At 33.1% G+C, this 21,187-nt stretch overlaps 2 protein-coding genes and 2 pseudogenes across 3 annotated transcripts; 2 read left to right on the top strand and 2 right to left on the bottom strand.

Moving 5' to 3' along the window:
• Positions 1-2,866: 2,866 nt before the first annotated feature.
• On the bottom strand, positions 2,867-4,806 carry LOC120209072 (annotated as a pseudogene).
• Positions 4,807-12,475: 7,669 nt separating this feature from the next.
• Positions 12,476-15,383, top strand: LOC120209112 (probable diphthine methyl ester synthase). 2 transcript variants are annotated; one of them, XM_039208167.1, is made up of 7 exons: positions 12,476-12,568; positions 13,219-13,368; positions 13,456-13,580; positions 13,827-14,056; positions 14,402-14,441; positions 14,559-14,650; positions 14,924-15,383. In XM_039208167.1, exons 2-7 carry the CDS (start codon positions 13,219-13,221, stop codon positions 15,142-15,144), a joined length of 858 nt encoding a protein of 285 aa, XP_039064098.1. In that variant the 5' UTR covers positions 12,476-12,568; the 3' UTR covers positions 15,145-15,383. The 2 variants fall into 2 exon arrangements, with proteins under 2 accessions (XP_039064098.1, XP_039064097.1); XM_039208166.1 differs by having other exon boundaries at positions 12,494-12,569; positions 13,211-13,368.
• A 618-nt stretch (positions 15,384-16,001) lies between these two features.
• Positions 16,002-16,623, bottom strand: LOC120209073 (annotated as a pseudogene).
• A 2-nt stretch (positions 16,624-16,625) lies between these two features.
• Positions 16,626-18,818, top strand: LOC120209074 (BURP domain protein RD22-like). Its single transcript, XM_039208144.1, has 4 exons — positions 16,626-16,643; positions 17,566-17,674; positions 17,929-18,030; positions 18,130-18,818. Exons 1-4 carry the CDS (start codon positions 16,626-16,628, stop codon positions 18,816-18,818), a joined length of 918 nt encoding a protein of 305 aa, XP_039064075.1.
• The last annotated feature ends 2,369 nt before the right edge of the window (positions 18,819-21,187 follow it).

Raw genomic sequence — 21,187 nt, forward strand, 5'->3', positions numbered from 1 at the left:
TAATCATGTTCAAATGTTTGAGTGTCGTTGAGGACCAGTACGCTTATCAAGCAGTTGTTAAGATCGGTTACGTTCAAAGGATTTCTTTATAACTAATGGGTTTTCGAATACATCTGAATTGAATTTAGCCAGTGATGGAGTTGACGGTAGAAATATCAAGTCATCTTCATCTCCTATTCTTAATCCATCAGAAACCTATACTGCCGCATGCGACAGCTTCCTCGATGGTTCGGGCTATGACAATCCATTAAACTAAGTTCATCCCTTTTGAGTTTAGGTTCTTACCATCCAATGAATTAGTTTTTTTAAATTTATTAAAATTGAGACTAAATTAAATTTATATATATTAATTACGAATAATATTAATATATTTTAAAATAAAATTATACATACAAATAATGATATTTACATGGCCAATCATGGTTTTGTTTTCTCCCAAACAGATGTCAAAAGAGTGAGAGATTCGAATAAAATTATGATCTTAAATTAGATTTCCCCTTGGACTTTCCTCTGATGCAACAGTTAATGTAAGTCAAGATCTTCTCTCTCTTCTGCAATATCAACACATTTGGCAGACATTAGGGATCACAAAATCAAAAAATTTGAAACTTTGTTCTGCTAGTGTCAAATTCAATTGAAATCTTACGGACACATGATCATCCTTGCCTTGTCGACAAGGCAGTTGACAAGGCGATGGTTGATGAGGTATTAAAGCAGCGACGAATTCGGGATCTATCCGATCCCACCCTCCGAAATCGGAAACAGTCTCCCATGTATTGTTCTGTCAATATCAAAACATGTTCCGCTGTCATCCCTACTCGAAATGTTGTTACAGTATATGTGAAATCAGAGATCTTACAGCCACCGTGGTATTTTGGTTATCGTCTTGTCCAGGAGGCTGCAATCGATGCAGTGAGGCGGCCATGAAATCCCGGTCGTTTCCTAAGCTTAGCCCAACGTTGGCCTTTTGTTGCTTCCTGGTGTCTCGAGCTTGCGAGAACTCTATCGTGTAGTTTATAGATCCGGGAGCTTTCCGATCCCACCCTCCGAATTTGGGAACCGGGGTCCCTCTTTTGCTCTGTCAATCCATTCTTTGTTTAGCTATATAATTGCGTACAAACGTACACGCATATATGTCAACTAGACAATCTAAATTAAGTAAGTCGAAGCCTTACCGCAACAGGATCGTTTTCGTCGTCCATTCGAAGAAATGGTTGATTAGGCAGTGATGCAGCAGCCATATACTCCTGCTCGTTTCCTAGGCTCCGGCTAACGATGGTCTTTTGTTGCTTCCTGTCAGCCAGACCTCGGGACATTGACATCGAATTACCAGTTTCTCCGACGACTTTCTCGTCACTCCTTCCTGATTCAAGAACAGAAATCTTTGCTTTGTTCTGGCCAACGAAATGTCGTGACATCAATTGCTTAAAAAACTCGTCCAGTTGTATATAATTTTATGATAATGCAAGTATAATAATAACGAACATAAAACAATGGTAAAATAAAAACCAGCGAAAAATCTGACCGTGACAGAATCTTGGTTGTCATGTCTTAATGAAGCAGCAGCTAAATCAACTTCATTTCCTAGACTTCGCCAAACATCCTTTTGTTGCTTCCTGTTGGCTCGAGCTTGTGAGAAAACCATAGAATAGTTGGTACATGCTTGATCTTTATTATCCCAATCTCCAAATCTAGGAACCGAAATCCATTCATTCGTCTGTCGATTAAATTTCAAAACAGAAAAACACAAACTGAGTTTTGATAAAAAAACATGATACGGTGAGGTTCGGACCGAACTTTAATGATCGGATTGAACCTCTCCCTACCATTAAACCATGAAAAAAGGAGGAGGATTACCTCTGTTGGGTTGGCCATGGATGGTTTGTGGGATGATTAATTATCAAATACGATAATTAATCAGGGAATTAAAGTTTCCCAACCCAGTTAAATTAATAGAATTTTCAGTCACAAATTAGAGGCAATTAATAACATAAATCATCTGTGAAGTGGATGCCTAAATTAAGTTAATATTTGACCAACAAATTCAAAAAATAGAATAAACACCATATCCGATAATAAAATTAAGACTATTAATCTGTATTTTTGGTTTCTTTAGAAAATATTTTAAGATATCGTTATTGTTGTAGATATTTTCAGATTTTTTTCCAAAAATTAAAAATTAGTTTTATGATCTTTATTTACAACTAGATTTTATGTTTGAGCCTGTGCAAAAATAAATAAATTAAGAAATATTTTTCTAACTTCAATTAGTAGTTTTATGGTTAAATGATGCATGAAATGTAAGTTTTTTATATCAATTAATATAATGAAATGCTAAATTATTATGAGGTACTACACCATTTGAACTTTAGATAATGTATTGATTTGAGCATAAAACTTTAAAATATTTAAATTGAATTAGAATTTTAAATTTTTATTTGAATTAGAGCATTAAGTCACTCAATCGTTAACAGTGTGAAAACATGATTCTTTCTTCCTCAATTTTTTGGCATAAAACCATCAATTCCTCTGATTGTTGTTGTTGATCTGTTGTCGCTCATCATCAGTCGTCGTTTGCAACAAGATTAGCACAAAATATTTGTATTTCACTCTCTCTCTTTTTTCATATAAGATTGGATTTTCATGAAATGTTTGACGTTTTTATGTATCAATATCCTCCTATATGGTTATTCAATGAGGCTAGCTTCTAGGTATGTTATTTGTATTCAATGAGCTAGTTTCTAGGTATGCCATTTTTATTTTTGTGAATTTTAAAAATATTTTGAGAAATTCAAAATTTTCTAATGTGAATTTTGACATTAATGAATTAGTAAGATAAGTCTCCTACCAAAAATTACAATCATTATTAGATTCTTTCTACTAATACATCGTCACTTGCATATGCCTCAGGATTTTCTTTTCTCACCATTGCCACAAATTTATCATAATTTATCTTTCCATCCTGTAACAAAAAATATATATGTCAATTTTTATGTATATATGCATGCAAGCCTGTATGTATTGCGTACATTGTCGGAGTCGGCTTCCGAAATGATTTCCTTGATGTCTTTGCCGTCATGCATGCCATATTCATGTAGAGCTTGTTTTAGCTCTTCCGTCGTGATGTACGTGAAAGTGCGCATGTCGATAATGGTAAATACCGGCATCGTAATAGATCGCAATAGGTATCGATACTTAAATCTCAGATTTTATTACTATAATTACCCGTTGTTGTCTGTGTGGAAATGTTGGAAGGCTTTGTACAAATGTTATTCTCGATCCATTCGGTTCATATGTATAGTGGCCGTGATGAACTCCTCGTAGTATATGGTTCCATTGTCATCTGCGTCTGCCTTTTTAAAAAAAAATATATGAGTGACTACGAAAAAGATGTCATATATTTTGTGTTTTTGAATCTTTTGGATACAAAACTCACTGCCTCCATTAATTGTTTAATTTCGTATTCGGTTAGCTTCGTTCCTTGCTTCGTAAGGCCTTGTTCCAATTCCTCGAGTGTTATCGTCCCGCTCTTATCGGTATCCATGCCCTTGAACATCTCCTTTAACCCTGGATTTCTTCCTCGGATAAACAGCCTGGCCTGCGATGAACCGTAAAGCCACCTTCTTGAAATTGTTCATTGCTTTGAACTGTTTGAGCCCGACTAGAACTTCGTTGTTGAGAGGCATATTGGGCGCTTCACCGTCCTCTTTGATCCACGGAGGACCTGCTGGTGGCTATACACTCTGTTAGAAGCATGCCATCGGGCGAAGTATTTTTCGGTCGCATTACATTTATCACGGTCATGAATAGTGACCTTAAATATTAAAAAAAGAAGCATCTTACTTAGAACTTGTTGGGTTGTAAACCCTTGCTTGGGATCCAAGGTAAGCATTTTCTTAACAAAATCCTTCTTCAGGTGAAATTGAAGGCTATGGATCACTCGTAAAATCGATGTTGCCGCGTAAAATCGCTTGGAAGGTACTACTTTTGTTTTCTTTATACATCGGAAACAATCACTCAGCTTGATGCTTCAAGAAATGTGTATGTGTATGTGTATGTGTGTGTATATATATATAGCTATTTACCTTCCCAAAAGGGTGGAACACCTGATAGAAGAATATACAACATAACTCCAATGCTCCATATATCAGCTTCGGTCCATATTTTATCTGCAATACTTCCGGTGCCATATAATATGCACTACCGACGACATCCTTAAATACATCACCTATACCAAAATCAGGCATTATCAGGTTCGAGTCTAGTAATGGTTTTCAATTTTTCGAAATGTTTACCTGTCTTGTAAAAGAGTGATAAATCGAAATCCGTGGCTTTGAGCGGGGAATTTTCCTCTTGGTTCAACAATAGGAAATTCTTAGGCTTGAGATTCCTATGGACCCCCCCTAGAATGGCATGTATCAACGATTTGAACAATGATTCTTATCAACGAAGCCGCTGCACGCTCGACGATGTTAGGCTGCCCCATCAAGTGGCGCATGATCTGCACTTCCCTCCTAACATCCTCGATGTCTTCCTTGTTCACGAGTTTCCTCTTGGTTATCGTCCTGCAGACGAATTGCTCACCCGTGGCCTTGTGTGTACACACGTATGTGACCCCAAACTGTCCCCTTCCCAATTCTTTACCAATGTAGTACGTCTCTTGAACCTCCTCCATGGGACGGCATAGTCCGTTCCAATGTTAGGCTTGTTACTCTTACATGATGCTCCCATAGACTCCGGAGATGCAGCATCCTGTTGTGCCGGTGGGGTGTTGGAGATACAATCCTCACGAGACGGAGCATCCATTCGTGCTCGGAGATTCAAAGGTTCGGAGGATTTGTAGGCCAAATATTGAAAATTATATATATATATATATATAAGCAACACTAGTTTCTCATAACGTAAGAATTGGCTTTCTTCGCAAGACAGTCAAGATCACTAAGAAGTATATGAAACAATTCATAACATCTTTAAACTTCTTTTTTTTATTGATATTTATATTTATAAAATTTATTAAGTCTGTAATCACAACATCACTAGCAATAAATCGATAAATAAATCAGTCGAATTCAACTACAATCAATAAAAAGTTCAATAAAAATATCAGTAGAACATCATGAGCGCACAATGACATCGTACTCTTATATTCGTATTGGAATTTATATCGATGTAAATTTTATTGTGGGGACATTACCAATGAGTAAAGGTGAAAAAAATCAAGGCTTGATGGGTGTAATTACATGGCTAATAATGATGGTGAATTGAGATATCAGATATGAGAATGATGATATGGGATGGTAAGAGCAGCATATGGTGTTTGACCAGTTAAATAAAAGATAACAAAAAGTAGCACAAATTGGAATGAACGATTAAAAGGTGACGAGGCCACCCTTTTCTCTCTTTTGACATATTCATAAATATTATTTAGGGTGGATATATATATATATATATTATTAATAACGAAAAAAATTTGTATAGAATAAACACAAGTAAAATTTTAGAATAGACATATTTAATAAAATGAATAACTAACATAAAAAAATTAAATTCCAAAATAGGCATGTGTACACCCTAAGTTAAATGTACATCCACCGCTGCCCATACCCTCAAATTATGCACTATCAAGAGTAGTGGGTGTATTTAAACTTAATTTAAAATTTACAATATAATTCGTTTGGTGAAAAAATAAATTAGATTACATATCATTGTTTAAGTAGAATCTCTAAAGAAAATAATATTTTCTTTTATCATTAAGATCATTTGATAAGTTCAGATAAAAATTTTAAGTTTATATCAGTTCACTTTATACAATATTGTTGTATTTTTTACTTTTAAAAGAAATAAATTTACCAAGGGTCATAAATTATGTCAAATGACAAAGCAAGAAATAGATAAATGAGTAAAGTGGTTAATGAGTTGAGCAATACGGGAGCAACTTGAATTTAATTAGGTCAAAACTCTACAAAAGTTCAACTCGAGTCTACTCGATTCGAATTCGAGTTTGATTCAAAACTTTAACAAGCTTAGTGGAGCAAAGTTCTACTCGACTCGATAAGTTTGTGAGCAATTTGTTAATTTTTTATAACTATTTAGTAGTTATCTTAAAAATTTATTTCATTCAAAAAATTATTAATTTACAAATAGATGATAAAAAGATGATAAATTACTAATCTATTAATTTTCTAATAAATAATTAAAAACACTAGTTATTAATTAATAATTATTGTTTTACTACACCCAAAAATTAAACTCTATTTATTATTTTAATATATTTATGTATTATTATTTTGGTGTTTAGATTTTGAATTTATTTAATACAGTCTTTTGATAAATTTTGGGTTAAATTTATTAATTTATGTATATACTAAGTTTTATATAGTATTAGTAGGTAAATAAAAAAAATTGACGAGCTTAAAGAGTGATGAGGTGAGCAAAGCTTAATGAGCAACGAGTCGAGCAACAAATTTTTTTAACGAACAAAAGTCGAATAAAATTTAACTAGTAACGAGTCGAGCAACAAAAACTTTTAACGAGTATGAGTTGAATACTGTTTAATTCAAGATTTATTCGCTCGATAAACACCCCTAGAAACGAGACAAGAAGAATAGGAAAAGGGCATGCAAATTTGGAACAGTAATTATTGGAATTTCGCTGCTAAAAGCAAACTTCTCCCCAAAGCCAAAAGAAATTAATACGGTCTGTTTTGTTCAATATTAGTAATTTCTGGTGCATACAACTTGCCCTCCCAGCCTCGATCTTAAAAATCGTGGACCAGTTTTGCTCATGGTATTTCTGAAAAGGAGAAGACAAGCCAGTAGCCGGTGCTCAGGTAAGTTGGGATAACATTTGCCGTACGAAGTCTGAAGGAGGCCTAGGACTGATTAATATCTCCATTTGGAACAGAGCTTGTATTATTAGCCTTATAAAAAAAATTCTTACTGGTGATGGCTTACTCTGGGTTGCATGGCTACAAAATTATATCCTTAAAGAGCAGGACTTCTGGCAATTCGAACCTGGAACTAATGTTAGTTTGGTTTTAGAAGGATTTTAAAGCTAAGACATATTACTTTTCCTCTTATTTCTGCTGGTTTGCTGCGGACAAAGGAAATATGGGACAACATTCGGTTGCAAGGGCAGAAAGTAACTTGGCATCGCCTCATTTGGTACCCTATGCATATACCAAAACATAGTTTAATCACTTGGATGACCATTTTGAACAGGTTACTAACCAAAGATCAGTTACAAAGAATGATAATTTCCACGGATGGTCTTTGTGTTAATTGCAACTTACACCAGGAAACTAGAGACCATCTATTTTCCAGCTGCTCCATGGTTGTTCGTCTATGGAAATCTATCTTAAACTTGAACGGGATGAATCATAATATTTTGACATGGGAAGAAATGGTCTCTCGAGCTAGTTAACTTGGAAAGGGAAGTCCTTACCACCATTTTGAAGATCTCGTGGAATGCTTTCATCTATTACTTATGGCAGGAACGGAACCAGAGAACGTTTCAAGATCGTTATCGGGTTATTGACGCTATTCTTAAAGACATCATTGAAATTATTGGTATCCGACTTAGGGACAAAACTATTAACAGACTTGATAATACTAACTTTAACCTTTGTAATGATTGGAGTATAGTCTAACCAATCATTTGTTTGTAATTAGGTTGTTTTGTTTTTGTTGATTGGTTGATTGGTTGTAGCATGACTGTGTTATTTTAGATAATAAAAACTTTGAATTATCAAAAAAAAAGAAGAGAAATTAAAGTCTTAAGCAATGATGGGGAGGAAGACAAAGAGAATGAGAAGAAAGGGGTGAAATGATGAGGTTGGAATAAAGATTGATGGACCTTTTTATCTTTATATTGTAATTTTTTAAACAAATCTTTACATATAATTCGTAATCATAAATATAAATTAATGTCATTATTTATTATTATACAATTTATATTTAAGATTCATAATTATTTTTCAAAGAGTTCTTTGTTTAGAAGTATAACGTGTTTTACTAAAAATTTAATGCAATGATCAACGGTGTTAGTTCGAGTTGTAAGCAACTTGATTCTGTTTAAGTAAGGTCTTAGGTTTGAGTCTGTGTGTATGCAAAAATTCTCTGTTGGGAGAGTCACCTACCAAAATCAGGTGTGTGATGCAGGTCGGTCCGGATTAATTAGGGCAAAGAGTTGGAATCGGGAGGACAACCAAAAAAAAAATTAAGTCACATGTATGGTGGGAGTAGGGATATAATATCGACGAGTTTTGATTTAAGCTGATTTTATAAGATTGATTGTTTTTGTAAATTTGAATTTAAGTCGAGTTTATTTTTTTAAGATGATATCAAGTCAGATTTAAGATAAAAACCTCGTGATCCGACTTGAGATAATAATATAATTATTTTTTATATATATTTTAAAGATAATTACAATAATATTCATCTTCATATATATTTTTAAATTACATTTTTATTCTATTGAATGAAAAATGAGATTTCATATATATGTATTCATATTGGATTGGATCGAATGTGAGTTTTATTTCCAAAAATAAGTCAAGTGGAGCATTCTTAAACTTGAATCAATTCAAGTTAAATTTATTAGAAACTCGAGCCAACTTGACCCATGTCCATAGCTAGATGGTAGTTGTACTGGTACCCTAATATTTTAGGTGTAATTGCTTTTTTAGTACCTTTTGTTCCGAAGCGATATTAGTTTCCAAAATAGAAACATCAAGCTTTGGCTTCTCAATTTTTTTGTGTGCTAAATTTTATTTTTAGGTTTTCTTAATTTTGAATCTAAATAAATTAAGCCTCAATTTGTTATTTTTAAATTTAAATATTTTTTAAGTTATTTCAATTTAAATTTGGACAACATAGACATTTAACTCTATTTTTTAATTTCTAAATTGATAACTTAACAATTAATATTACGTAACTAGGAGGATAATAATAAACACTTGATCACAAATCAAAAGGACAAAAACCTGAACAGGTTGATTTAAATACAAATTCTTTAAAGAAATTTAGATAAAATAAAATTTAAGTTACAATCCCTAACAATGAAATTATGATTCCACCGACAAGGGTTGATTTAAGAGGTAAGCAATTTGATATCGCTTAAATATATATTGAGTTCGAGTGCTTGTATATGTAGAAAATCCTCGTTAGAAAACTCATCCAACAAAATTAGATGTACGACTCGAGTCGATTAAGATTAATCAAAATAAAACTTTAAAATTCTTATTTTATTACTACTATTTATATTTTACCCTTAAAATTTCATTCCCACAGTATTTTTGCACTTTACCACGACATCCAACACTTGAATTATAAAGCAACAAAAATCACAGCCAAGTCTCCAACCCATTTGCTCTGTGGTTCATACACAGATTTTGATTTCCCAGGTAAAGCAGAGAAGCTGAATGGCCTCTCAAATCATCACTCTCCAAATTCCAACCCCAAACTCCTTCATTTTCATCACCAAAACCTATGCATTTTGACTCTCTCCCCCTCCCTAATATTGTCAAGTTGTTTCATTTTCAGAGCTCAAACTCCAAGGCCCTGGCACCTCAAACACTTAAAACAAAACACATTTAAGGCTGTGTTTGTAGTACCCCTTGCGGAGGGTTACCAGTTAGTTTTTTTCAAAAGGGAAAAAGACATCGGCTTGTTGATGATTAATCCCCCTGGATGAGATGATGTGTTCCAGCAGAAAGCTCCTTTGCTTCCTTCTGTTTCTTCTTTTGTTGTTTGCTCACTTGGAATCTTCTTCTTCTTCTTCGAGCTTGTTCGAGCCCGTTGCAGCTTCTTCTTCTCGAGAATTTATGCCTGTTAATGGTGGATTTGAAGCATCAAATCGAGGTTATGAAGATGAAGTCGTTGGTGATGAAAAGAGAAAAGTTCATACAGGTCCAAATCCTTTGCATAATAGATGATTCTGGAGCAACTTTTTCCTTCGATTTTCTGCTCTTTTCTTTTCATTTATTTTTGTGATATACTATTGAAATTTGAAGCCAATCACTCTTACGGTTTGCATATAAATCATAAGCTTTGAGTTTTTGTTATTTTTTTCAGAATTTTGTGTTATATATATATGATTAATGCTTGTTGCGAGTGATGGAGTTTTTGGTTTGATGACTATGAACTGACCATTGCTTAGATTTTGGTTTGATGGTGTTTAATACCAGCAAGAGCTGGGATACAATATTGAAAGGATTGAATTACTAGAATTAAAAAATATTAAGTATTTAAACTTATAATTTATTGACATAAATATAATTGATCCAATACTTAAATTTGTTAAGTATCTAAATTATTATTATTTTTTTGAAAGGAATGATAGGCTTTATTATTGTTAAGGATCTCATTGCAGACCGTATGGTATGATGGAAACACAGGAGCATCTCGTATACACAGACCCTTAGAGGAGATTCAATCTTTGATTCAGTTAGAAGGCAGTACCTATGGTCAAGCCTCATTAGCTCCAACGTTTAAATATCTTTTAGTTTTAAAAAAAAATCTCTAAACCTATTTGAAGAAAAAAGAATGTGATGTACCAATCCTAGTTCGTCCTTGAATATTAGAATTTTTATATTTTATTTAAAATTTATTAAGAGGTCGGGTTCAAATTTAAGAATGTAAAATAAATAAATTTAAGGGTAAGCTATAATTGTGATCACTTAATTTTAAAGGGTTTTAATCTGATCATTAATCCTTTTAATTTTGTCATTTAAACTTAATTATTTAAATGGTGCCAAATATATATCCAACTATCTATCATTAACATTTGACCGATGAGTCAACGTGATAGTTAGTAAATTAATATAATTATATGTTTAATCTTTTTTATTTACACTTTATATCAATTTAGTCCAAAGTTTGATTTAATTCAATAAATTAATATTATAATAAGATGATGACACATGTATGATAAAGACATGTCAGTTTTCATGTCTAGTGACAATGTGTCACTATCTGATTGAATGATATAATTTATTGAATTAAATTAAAAATAGAACCAAATTGATGAAATAAATAAGTAATAAGAGCTGAATATATAATTATATTAATTTAATCAACTGTCACGTTAGCTCTTCTATCAAATGCTAACAGCAAATGGTTTAATTGAATAGTCATGAGTGTAGTTTACATGAATTTAAAATAAATTAAATAATTTTGTTGACAAGATACAAGCCACTAGTTTTACTAAATAAAAAAAATATTCAAGTTATAATGAAAGCTTACAGCTACAACATCGAACTAAACACATAATATAAACAGATTTGGATGCATCGATAAACGAATTATAAAAGGGGATCAATTCATTTAAAGGCTAACAACAAAATGCAAATCAAAATCGAGCAACATGAGAAAATTATCCACGAACGTAAATTATGTATCTAAATCTAATTCGATGATCCAAAGCAGGGAATATCAACATAATGATAAATAAGCGCTATGTTAATCGGTCGTGGTTATATTAAATCAAACCCTGAGAAAAAGGATAAATAAAAATAACAATCAAACAACCGAAAACGTACTAGAAGACAGAGTGAAACGTACCATAAAAACATTAAAAAAGTTTTGTCATAATGGTAGAATTATTAATAAAAAACAATATGATACAATACTAATAATAAATAATTAATATCAACAATCAATAACTAACATTAAAATTGATATTGGCTTTGATCTCAAAGATAAAAAAATATTAGTAGCAAAAAAAAATACCTAAGGTTAAAAATTCTAACTGGAATTTTAAACCTGAAGATTATCATTATTTTTTATTAATATGAGATACATATAAGATAATTATAAAGTATTTGACATTAAACGTTCATTCCAATGCTCTTTCTAATGCTTGAATCCAAAATTTCAAAGAAGAACGATAAATTTTTTTATCACTAATATCGTTTGGTTCGTGACTAAAGATTATTATTTAAATATTAAAAATATACAAATATCTGGTTTTGTGGGCGGATGGCTTATCATTTCTTACTCGGTTGTAAATTAACTAGCTAATTATCAGGACCAATATATCATTTTTTTTCTTTAATGATGGAATTCTTCATTAGTAATTCTTAATTATAGCAAGTTTGTCTGATATCTGACTTTATTTCCATAATTAATTTAAAAGGGTCATTTGTCACCTTAACTGATGTGATGCAATTTCTTACCATGACATAATTAATTAAAATTTTGTAAAGAATTATACAAATTGATTTATCTCTATACTATAATTTAATTTAAAATTAAATTTAGGCACATCAACTCTAATACAAATCCGAAATCTAAATTCGATCAATAAAAAAATTAAAAACAATAAGACATGTGAGTATAAGTACCAAAGTGATTAAAAATAATAATTGGAAGTAGCATAGTGATTATTAACCAATAGTACAAGTGCAAATTCAAGTATTAAAACCTAGTCTAAAAGAGAGAGAAAACCCCTAAGAGAAAACACTGCGAAAAATTGAAAAAGCCGCCAGAAAGCGGAGCTTCCTCGCCTTTCGCTCTTTCTTTGGTTTGTCAGCTTCTCTTGTTGGTCAAGCTTCTCTTCTACAGTTCAGGTGAAGATAATTCTCTATCATTTAGCTTCATGTGTATTTTATTAAATTGTGAGCTAAGTTCAGTTCTTTTGTGCTTTGGGTGTTTTCTTTTACTGAGATTTTTCATTGAACCTCTCTATAAGATAATAAGATGGGAGTTGAGCTTCTTGAAAGAAAAAAAACACCCGTTTCGTCCTCTTATAATAATGCGATGGGTATAACTTTTTTTTGGGTTTTCGAGTTGGAATTGTTAATGATTTGGCTGCTTCATTTGGGTTATTGAGGATAGATTATTGATGTTTTTGCTGTAAAAATGATGGGTTTTCTAGTAGGAATTGTTATGATTTGGTTTTGACTCTATTGTCGGACGTTGAATCCGTATTGGCCAAGTTCTATGTAGATTTTTGAGTTATGTATTTTTCAACTTTGGAGATATTAAAGCATTTGTGGCTGAAATTTTGTGTTAGAATGTTGTTTGAGCAGTTCTATTTCTCTTTTGATGCTTACAATACTTGGCTTTGATGATTTATAATTGCAGTTCGCTATACCTTTTTTGAATTTTATGGTGAAGGATGTTTCGGTATGAAATTTGCTAGTGTGAGAATGAAATTGATAGATCTGTATATTGATGTTAGTAGTTCGATTCTTAACCCTTTTCCCCGTCTACACAGATGTTATACATTATAGGCCTTGGATTAGGGGACGAAAGGGACATTACTCTAAGAGGTTTAGATGCAGTGAAGAAATGTGAGAAGGTGTACATTGAGGCCTATACATCTCTTCTATCCTTCGGTCTTTCTACAGATGGTCTATCCACTCTGGTACTAAAAATAATTCTTTTCCTGATAAGTTTCCGAATCTTTTGAATCTCATAATTTTCACTTGTGCTAGAATTTTTAAAATGTCAGGAGAAATTGTATGGGAAACCAATTATACTTGCAGATAGAGAAACGGTTGAAGAAAAAGTAGACAATATTCTATCAGAGGCTCAGGGATCTGATGTTGCTTTCCTTGTTGTCGGCGATCCTTTTGGGTAATTACCATACTTTCTTTTATTTTTATAATGAAATATTTTTATCTGGATGAAACCGTACTTAGTTTAAGTATCGGGATTGAGCCTGGTCGAACATGGTGTGCGGGAATATAATCTTGGTCTTTTCTTTCCTTGGAGTTTCTCCATGTCTTGAGCTTCGATTACGTTGTTATTCTTTAGTCACCTCAAAATCTTTCTCTTAGTTGCTTTGCTTTCTCATTAGTCTTTTGATTGAGAAAATTGTAGAGCCACGACGCACACGGATCTTGTTGTTAGAGCAAAGACATTGGGGGTTGATGTCAAGGTAGTTCACAATGCATCCGTGATGAATGCAATTGGAATTTGTGGCTTGCAGCTATACCGTTACGGGGAGACAGTTTCAATACCGTTTTTCACCGAAACATGGAGGCCGGATAGCTTTCATGAGAAAATCGAAAGAAATCGGAATCTCGGATTGCACACACTCTGCCTTTTAGGTGATGTTGCTTTACACTAACTCTAATTTAAGGTTTTTAATTGCATTTTCTCATATTTCACTATTTGTCACTTGAACATGCAGCATTATGTAACTTTAGTATGCTTTATATCTGCTATATATGATTATGTAGGAGTTATTTCTCTTAAGCTCAAACATGTTGCCGAGCATAGCACGTCGGTGCACATCTTTTTTGTCTTCTCCATTTCGTTATGGATCCGAGTGTTGCTCCAGTTATCTACTAGAGACTATAATAGACTTAATAGGCCTTATAAAATGGGATACTATTGTATACTCTTGCCCGATTCGGGAATCATAAATCAGTTCATTTCCCTTCTTTCTGCAGATATTCGTGTAAAGGAACCAACATTGGAATCTTTGTGCAGGTCTGTTTAGATGTTGTAGCTTCTACTGTTTTTTTATCCCTTTTGATACTTGCATTTCGATATCTGCCGTTGCTTTCGACTGATTATATATCCTCGTTTTGCCTTGTATATTTTCAGGGGGAAAAAGCAATACGAACCACCGAGATTCATGACAATAAACATTGCCATTGATCAGCTCTTGGAGGTTGAGCAAAAGCATGGTAAATCTGGTGAGCGGGGAATGACCCTCCAACGACCTTAAATTTACATGTAGAAACTTCAAAAGATTGAATATACCCATGTTGGATAAGTATCTGTATCCTATCCGATATTCACACCTAAGTCCGAATAAGACTAGCTTAATCTATACTGGTATTTTATGTTGTAATATGCGTGAAAAGATACTTGTTATGTTTTCAACTTAACCCATGTTTAGGGAAATACAGAGAGGTATATGAAGTAACAGTTCAGCTAAGCGTATTTATTCATGTGTTGCCTTCCAGCATACGACGAAGATACGGAATGTGTTGGGTTTGCTCGGTTGGGAAGCGAGGATCAGAAGATTGTTGCAGGAACGATGAGACAACTCCGGACTGCTGATTTCGGCGAACCTCTCCATTGCCTGGTCATAGTAGGCAAGACTCATCCGGTGGAAGAAGAAATGCTGGAGTTCTACAGGATTGACGTTGAGAAACCGGAACAGAAAGACAACGGGATCGTGTGAGTAAAATGTGATCTTTAACAGAAGCATTTCTTCCTCCGGTGTGGATTCACTTGCTTTTGTTTGCTTCCGGCTCTCAGTTCTCGAGCATGTTCGGGATCGAGAACAACATAGTCAGAATGGAACACATTCAAACTGTAATATATCAGTTTGAGCTGCTTTGTAATACTATCTGATTTTTTGCATTTTAATTATTAGATAGTGACTTAATTAAATACATGGTGAAATTTAGAGTTTTAAAATGAATCTCAAGAAGTTTAAGCACTATTGGTATTTTACCATTTTTCCTTAGATTGAAAATGGAAGGATAAAAACTAAAATTCAATATATAAACGAATATTAAACAATGTTTGTGAACATTAAATGAATATGTTTATTAATAAATAAGTGAATATGTCCACAAACATTAAACGAATATGTTTGTGAATGTTAAATGAAGATTTTTGTGAACATTAAATGAACATGTTCCCGAATATATAGTTGAATATGTCCGCGAAACATTAAACGGACATGTTCACGAACAATAAATAAACGAACACAAACACTTTTAAAAATAAATAAATGAACACGAAACGAACATGTACATATTTAAAAATAAACAAACAAACACGAGCACAATCTTATCGGTTCATTTACGTCCATAATCAAGATAATATTAATTTACATCAGTTACTTCAATTAAAAAAATGTATTATCTATATATTATTATAATGTTCTTGATAGTGTGTTAATTATGAAATAAATAAAGCATTTGATTGTTAGGTTGCATTAAAATTATGTCAAAGAGAAGAATAACATGGTATGATAAGTACATAAGTCACACCGGGATCACTTGCGGATTAGGGTTCATCGGAGTTTGATTATATGTTAATTGAACTAACCTTCATGAAAATGGCATCTCCTTTCGGATCACTTGCAAACATGTCTCCACCGACGTGTTCCACGCCTACATTAATAACCTCGTATTAGAAACATGCAAAGACGGATACAAAATTTTAGTATGGATAGTGCCATACCGGGATAACTAGGAGCATTCTTAATGATGTGAGGCAAATCGAAGTTGATGCCCTTTATAGTCGGGTACTTGGAGACGATCATACTAATCGAAGCACCGATACTGCCGCCGACATTGACGAGAGTATTTATTCCCTCGAAACCATCGTACGTCTCGAGGATCTTCTTCATGGTAAATGGTAGAGTGGTCCGACATTGCCCTATGGAAACCATGGAGAACCTCGGATCCGTGCCACCGTACGTACTCAAACAAGCTCTTGCCATGCAACTTGTGGAACGGATATCCACCTTCAGCACCACATCGTTCAAGCAGTACCAGGTATCAACAACGAGCTTCTCATGATTCAATACACATAGTGAGGAAATAGAGACACCATCCTCGTCCTTGGTAAAGAATTTGCAGACGGGGCCGAGGCCGTAGAGGCGCTCGACTTTGTCGTCGGGAAGGGTGCGCAACGAGCAAGTGAGGTATGTTCAACAACACAGTGGTATGTGTATATAACTATATATAGAGGGAGTCGCATAAGGTAATGTGAAAAATTACAATAATAGACTCCATCTATCCCATAAAATATGTCAAATATGGACTTTTTTGGTTAATTTTTTTAATTTTGACTAATTATTATTTAAAATTTATTATTGATAAAAATATGTAAAAATTATCAGGTTGTGACACGTGACGCTTAACGGCCAAATTTAACTGTCGGTCACTGTCTGACCCAAATTGAATTACGGAATGAAACGTCAGACACCAATTAAGAACGAAAAAAATATTAATTAGCAAACTGGAAAAAAGGCATTCATTGGGCACCTTTTTGACGTTTAAGCCTCAAAAGAATGTTAAAATAATTAATTTATCAAATATTAGAAATCACTTTTTTATGAATTAATCATTAGTATCTGATCCATGGATCGACTAATTCAGATCAGGTTTTGCAGAGGCCCATTATGGGGGTGACCCTTCCAACCCAGTTTGCTCTATACGCAAACGTCAGGATTCGAACTCTTGAGATTACTTAAGAAATCTAGTGGCTCATCCCACTAGACCAACGAGTTGTTGGTTAAAAATAGATTTTTATATGAGGCCAAAATAAAAATACCTAATCTCTTGCCATACAAATTCTAAGACAAATAAATGCCGAGAATTCCAATGAAAGTTGACTTTAGTACCTACAACGAATATGCTTTCATGAATGGGTATAAATATATGTAACTCGGCGCTCCATTCTTCGTACTAAACCCTCTCTGTCCAAACACTAAATCACCCTTTTGTTCTATTTTCAATGACATTTTATTTTCTTCTCGCCTTCACTTTATTCAATGTGAGTTTTAATTCTTAAAATGTAATTTTTTTTTGTCACGTATATAGTTTAATATATATTCAGAAAATTCTCATATATTTATATTCAGATTGTATTTGCTGGGAGCCATGAAGCTGTGCCCGAGGAAGCTTATTGGAAATCAGTGTTCCCAAACAATCCAATGCCAAAGTCATTGAAAGATATCCTACCGCCACATGGTTTGTATTCAAATTTTAAACCCTTTTTATTTGCATGATTCGAGTTCTGATTGTAGTGATAATTTATAAATAACGAGTCGAGTGATGATTTTAACGAAGATCATCGAAATAAAAAATCCGAAAATAAATTTATATTATCTTAGTTGTGCCCGTGCAATCGTCAAATTTGATTAATAATCATTTTCCTAAAGTATGAGTTTAGATTCATATCGAAGCACCGAGATTAACGTTACAAGTTATTTTGGGACATGCAGATCCATCTGCTCTGACAAAGAAATATGATTGGAACGATGACAATGTGCCGGAATTTTTCGACTTTGATCTTTGGAACGGAAAACCACTCAGAGAATATAAAGGTTTAATTATCATTTTAAAATCATTATATATCTGAGTTCAAATTTATTTTATGAAGTAAATCTTAATCCGATCAATAGAATAACTGTAATAACATTCAGGGAACATCAACAACTTCAACGTGGACAATAACATGAATTCAGTCCATGAAACGGTTTACTTCTTCCAAAGGGATCTTCGCTCCGGTAAGCTGGTGAATTTACCCGGTCTAATAATAAGCAACAAAACTCCATTTTTACACGACCGAGTTGCCAAATCAATACCTTTTTCAAGCGACAAATTGCCAGAAATCTTGAACCACTTCTCCGTAAAACCTGGAACAAGGGCAGCCAACGCCATGAACAAAACAATCGGAGGTTGTGAGAGAGTAGCCATGAAGGGAGAACAAAGGTTCTGCGCCACTTCATTAGTGTCCTTCGTGGATTTAAGCATTTCAAAGCTCGGGAAACAAGTCCAGCTTCTGTCGAACGAGCTCTCGAAAGAGACGAAGAACTCGTTGTTTATAATCACCAAGGGAATGCGAAACGTGGGGGAAAATGAGCTTCTCTGCCACAAGAAGAAGTATCCAGGCGCTGTGTTTTCGTGCCATTCGATCAACAAAACAACACTTTATAAGGTCCCATTGGTGGGCAAAGATGGGACGAAAGCCGATGCTTTAGCTGTCTGTCACAGAGATACTTCGGCTTGGAACCCTAACCACATGGCATTTCGGATTCTCAAAGTCAAGCCTGGAACTCAGCCTATTTGCCATTTCATTCTTAGAGATACCCTCGTTTGGGTTTCCAGCTAAAACAATCAGAAGATGCTTTAAATAAGTGAAAATTGTCCCTTCGATTGAGTATGTATTTAAATAATCCTCATGTAAGATGGATGGACATGGATCACTATGAATAAAGAAGGTTTTTAGTCATCGTTTTTAGTGATACACTTATCACAACTTAATTATAGAGTGATTCTAATATGATTACTGATCTTTTAATCTTATCAATCATACTATTTATTTATTTGTATGATGTTAATTAAATCATTCACCGTTAACATTCGACGGAGGAACTAAACGTGACAATTAATAACTTTTGTATAATCACATATTTAATCCATATTACATATGTATTCTATCAATTTAATCATAATTTTAATTTAATTAAATAAATTTAATCCATCAATTAAATAGTGAAATGTGTCGTGACACAAACCACTAGTGGCAAGTGCCACCATTTGATAAAATAAAAATTATACGTAATTGATAAAATATATAACTAGTGATGATAAAATATATAAATATTTTAATTTTATTAATTATCATGTCAATTGTTACAACAAATGTTAAGGACTTGGGATTACTTAACACCATTTAAGTAAATGGTCTTATTAATAAAATTGAAAGATCAATTATCAAATTAAGATCACATCATAATTAAGTGGTAACATTTTCACTACCTTGATTGTATGTCTCATTAAAAACTTTTCTAATCCTAAATAAACAAAAAAAAAAAGAACATACAACCGGAACAAAACATAACAAACAACATACCACATAATTTATGTCCAATACTACAAAAAATACGATACCAAGGACAAGCTGCCAACTAGAGTTGTAAACAAGCCGAGTCAAGCTCGAGTTTTGATGAGCTTAACTCGACTCGACTCGAAAACTAACGAGCTTAAATTTTTTAAACTCGAATCGAACTCGAAATCATGAATTGATGCTTGAAAAAGCTCAAAATAAAAAAAAATCTTAAACTTAACTCGGTTGAAACTTCAAACTCAAACTCTGATATGAACCTTAAATACATAAAAACCTTATACTTTATTTTTTTTAAAAAATCAACAGATAAATGTTAATATTATTACTAATTTATATTTTTTATAAAATAGATATTTTCGAGCTGCTCGTGAACTTTCCGAGTTGAGTTTAAGTTTGAGTCGAATATTTATTGAACTTTGACCGAGTTGATCTCGAATAAACCATAATTTGTTTTGTATCATTTTACAGCCATGCAGCCATCCTGCCAACGGTACTTCGAAGAACATGGAAGTGATTTGCTTTCTATTTATTTAGGATGCATTTGGTTCACGGAATGTAAGATTACCAGTGGGAATAAAAGATTACCAGGGAATAGGATTACTGAGAATGTTGTATTTTGTGTTTGGTTGGTTTAGCAGGAATGTAAGATTACCGTGTTTAGTTAAAGGAATAAAAGATTATTGGAATGTATATTTGACCAAATTGTGTTTATTATATATTTGTATAATATTACAAATTGTAAAATATTTATATATTTTCTTTAAAAAATTAAATTCATAATATTTATATAAATTTTTTTACAAAATTAAAAATATAAAAAAGGTTTAATGAAAGGGTAAATTTTTTTAATCTCTGAACTTCATATAAAATTTTAATTATAGAATTTTTTTTGTAAATCTAAAATAATATAAGGATAAATTTTTAATTTAACCTTCGTAGAATTTTTATTATTCAATGATAGAAGAATGATATTTTTGAAAAAAAATAAAAATTTAAGGACATTTTAGTCCAAAACGCCGGTAATGTTACAATACCTAAGGGAAGGTAGGTAATGACATTCCCGGTAATATACCCCAAAAAATCTACTATTGGTAATAAAAAATTACCGGGAATGAGATTCCTGGCCAACCAAACATGGGAATGTGGGATTCCCATCCCATGGGAATCCCACAATCCTTGAACCAAACACCCCCTTAATACTTTAAAATTAAAGGCTTAAACAACAAAAATGTGTCTAACATATGTCCTTCTTTTTAGTTTGATGTCTAACGTTTCATTCGGTAGCTCAGTTTGGATCAGGTCGTGACGGACTATTAAGTTTGGCTGTTAAGTGACACGTGCCACAATCTGGTAATTTTTAAAATTTTAAAAAATAAAATTATATATAGATATTTTAAAAAGAAAACTCAAATTTGAAATAACCCAAAACTTTGAAAACCTTCATTTGAACCCCTAAACCCACACCAACCACCGCCTTTTGCCATCGACAAAGTTCCACCCGACCTCCCATCCCCTCGACGACCAAAACCCCAATGAAATCATGATCGACCGACGACCAATCGATGACGAATCAACGTTTTATATTCCGTGCACCCTAGGATAAAAACCGTGATCCCACACAATTTCGAAGG

This window comes from Hibiscus syriacus, unplaced genomic scaffold, assembly GCF_006381635.1.
Source record: "Hibiscus syriacus cultivar Baekdansim isolate YM2019G1 unplaced genomic scaffold, ASM638163v2 tig00018093_pilon, whole genome shotgun sequence".
Classification (NCBI taxonomy): Eukaryota; Viridiplantae; Streptophyta; class Magnoliopsida; order Malvales; family Malvaceae; genus Hibiscus; species Hibiscus syriacus.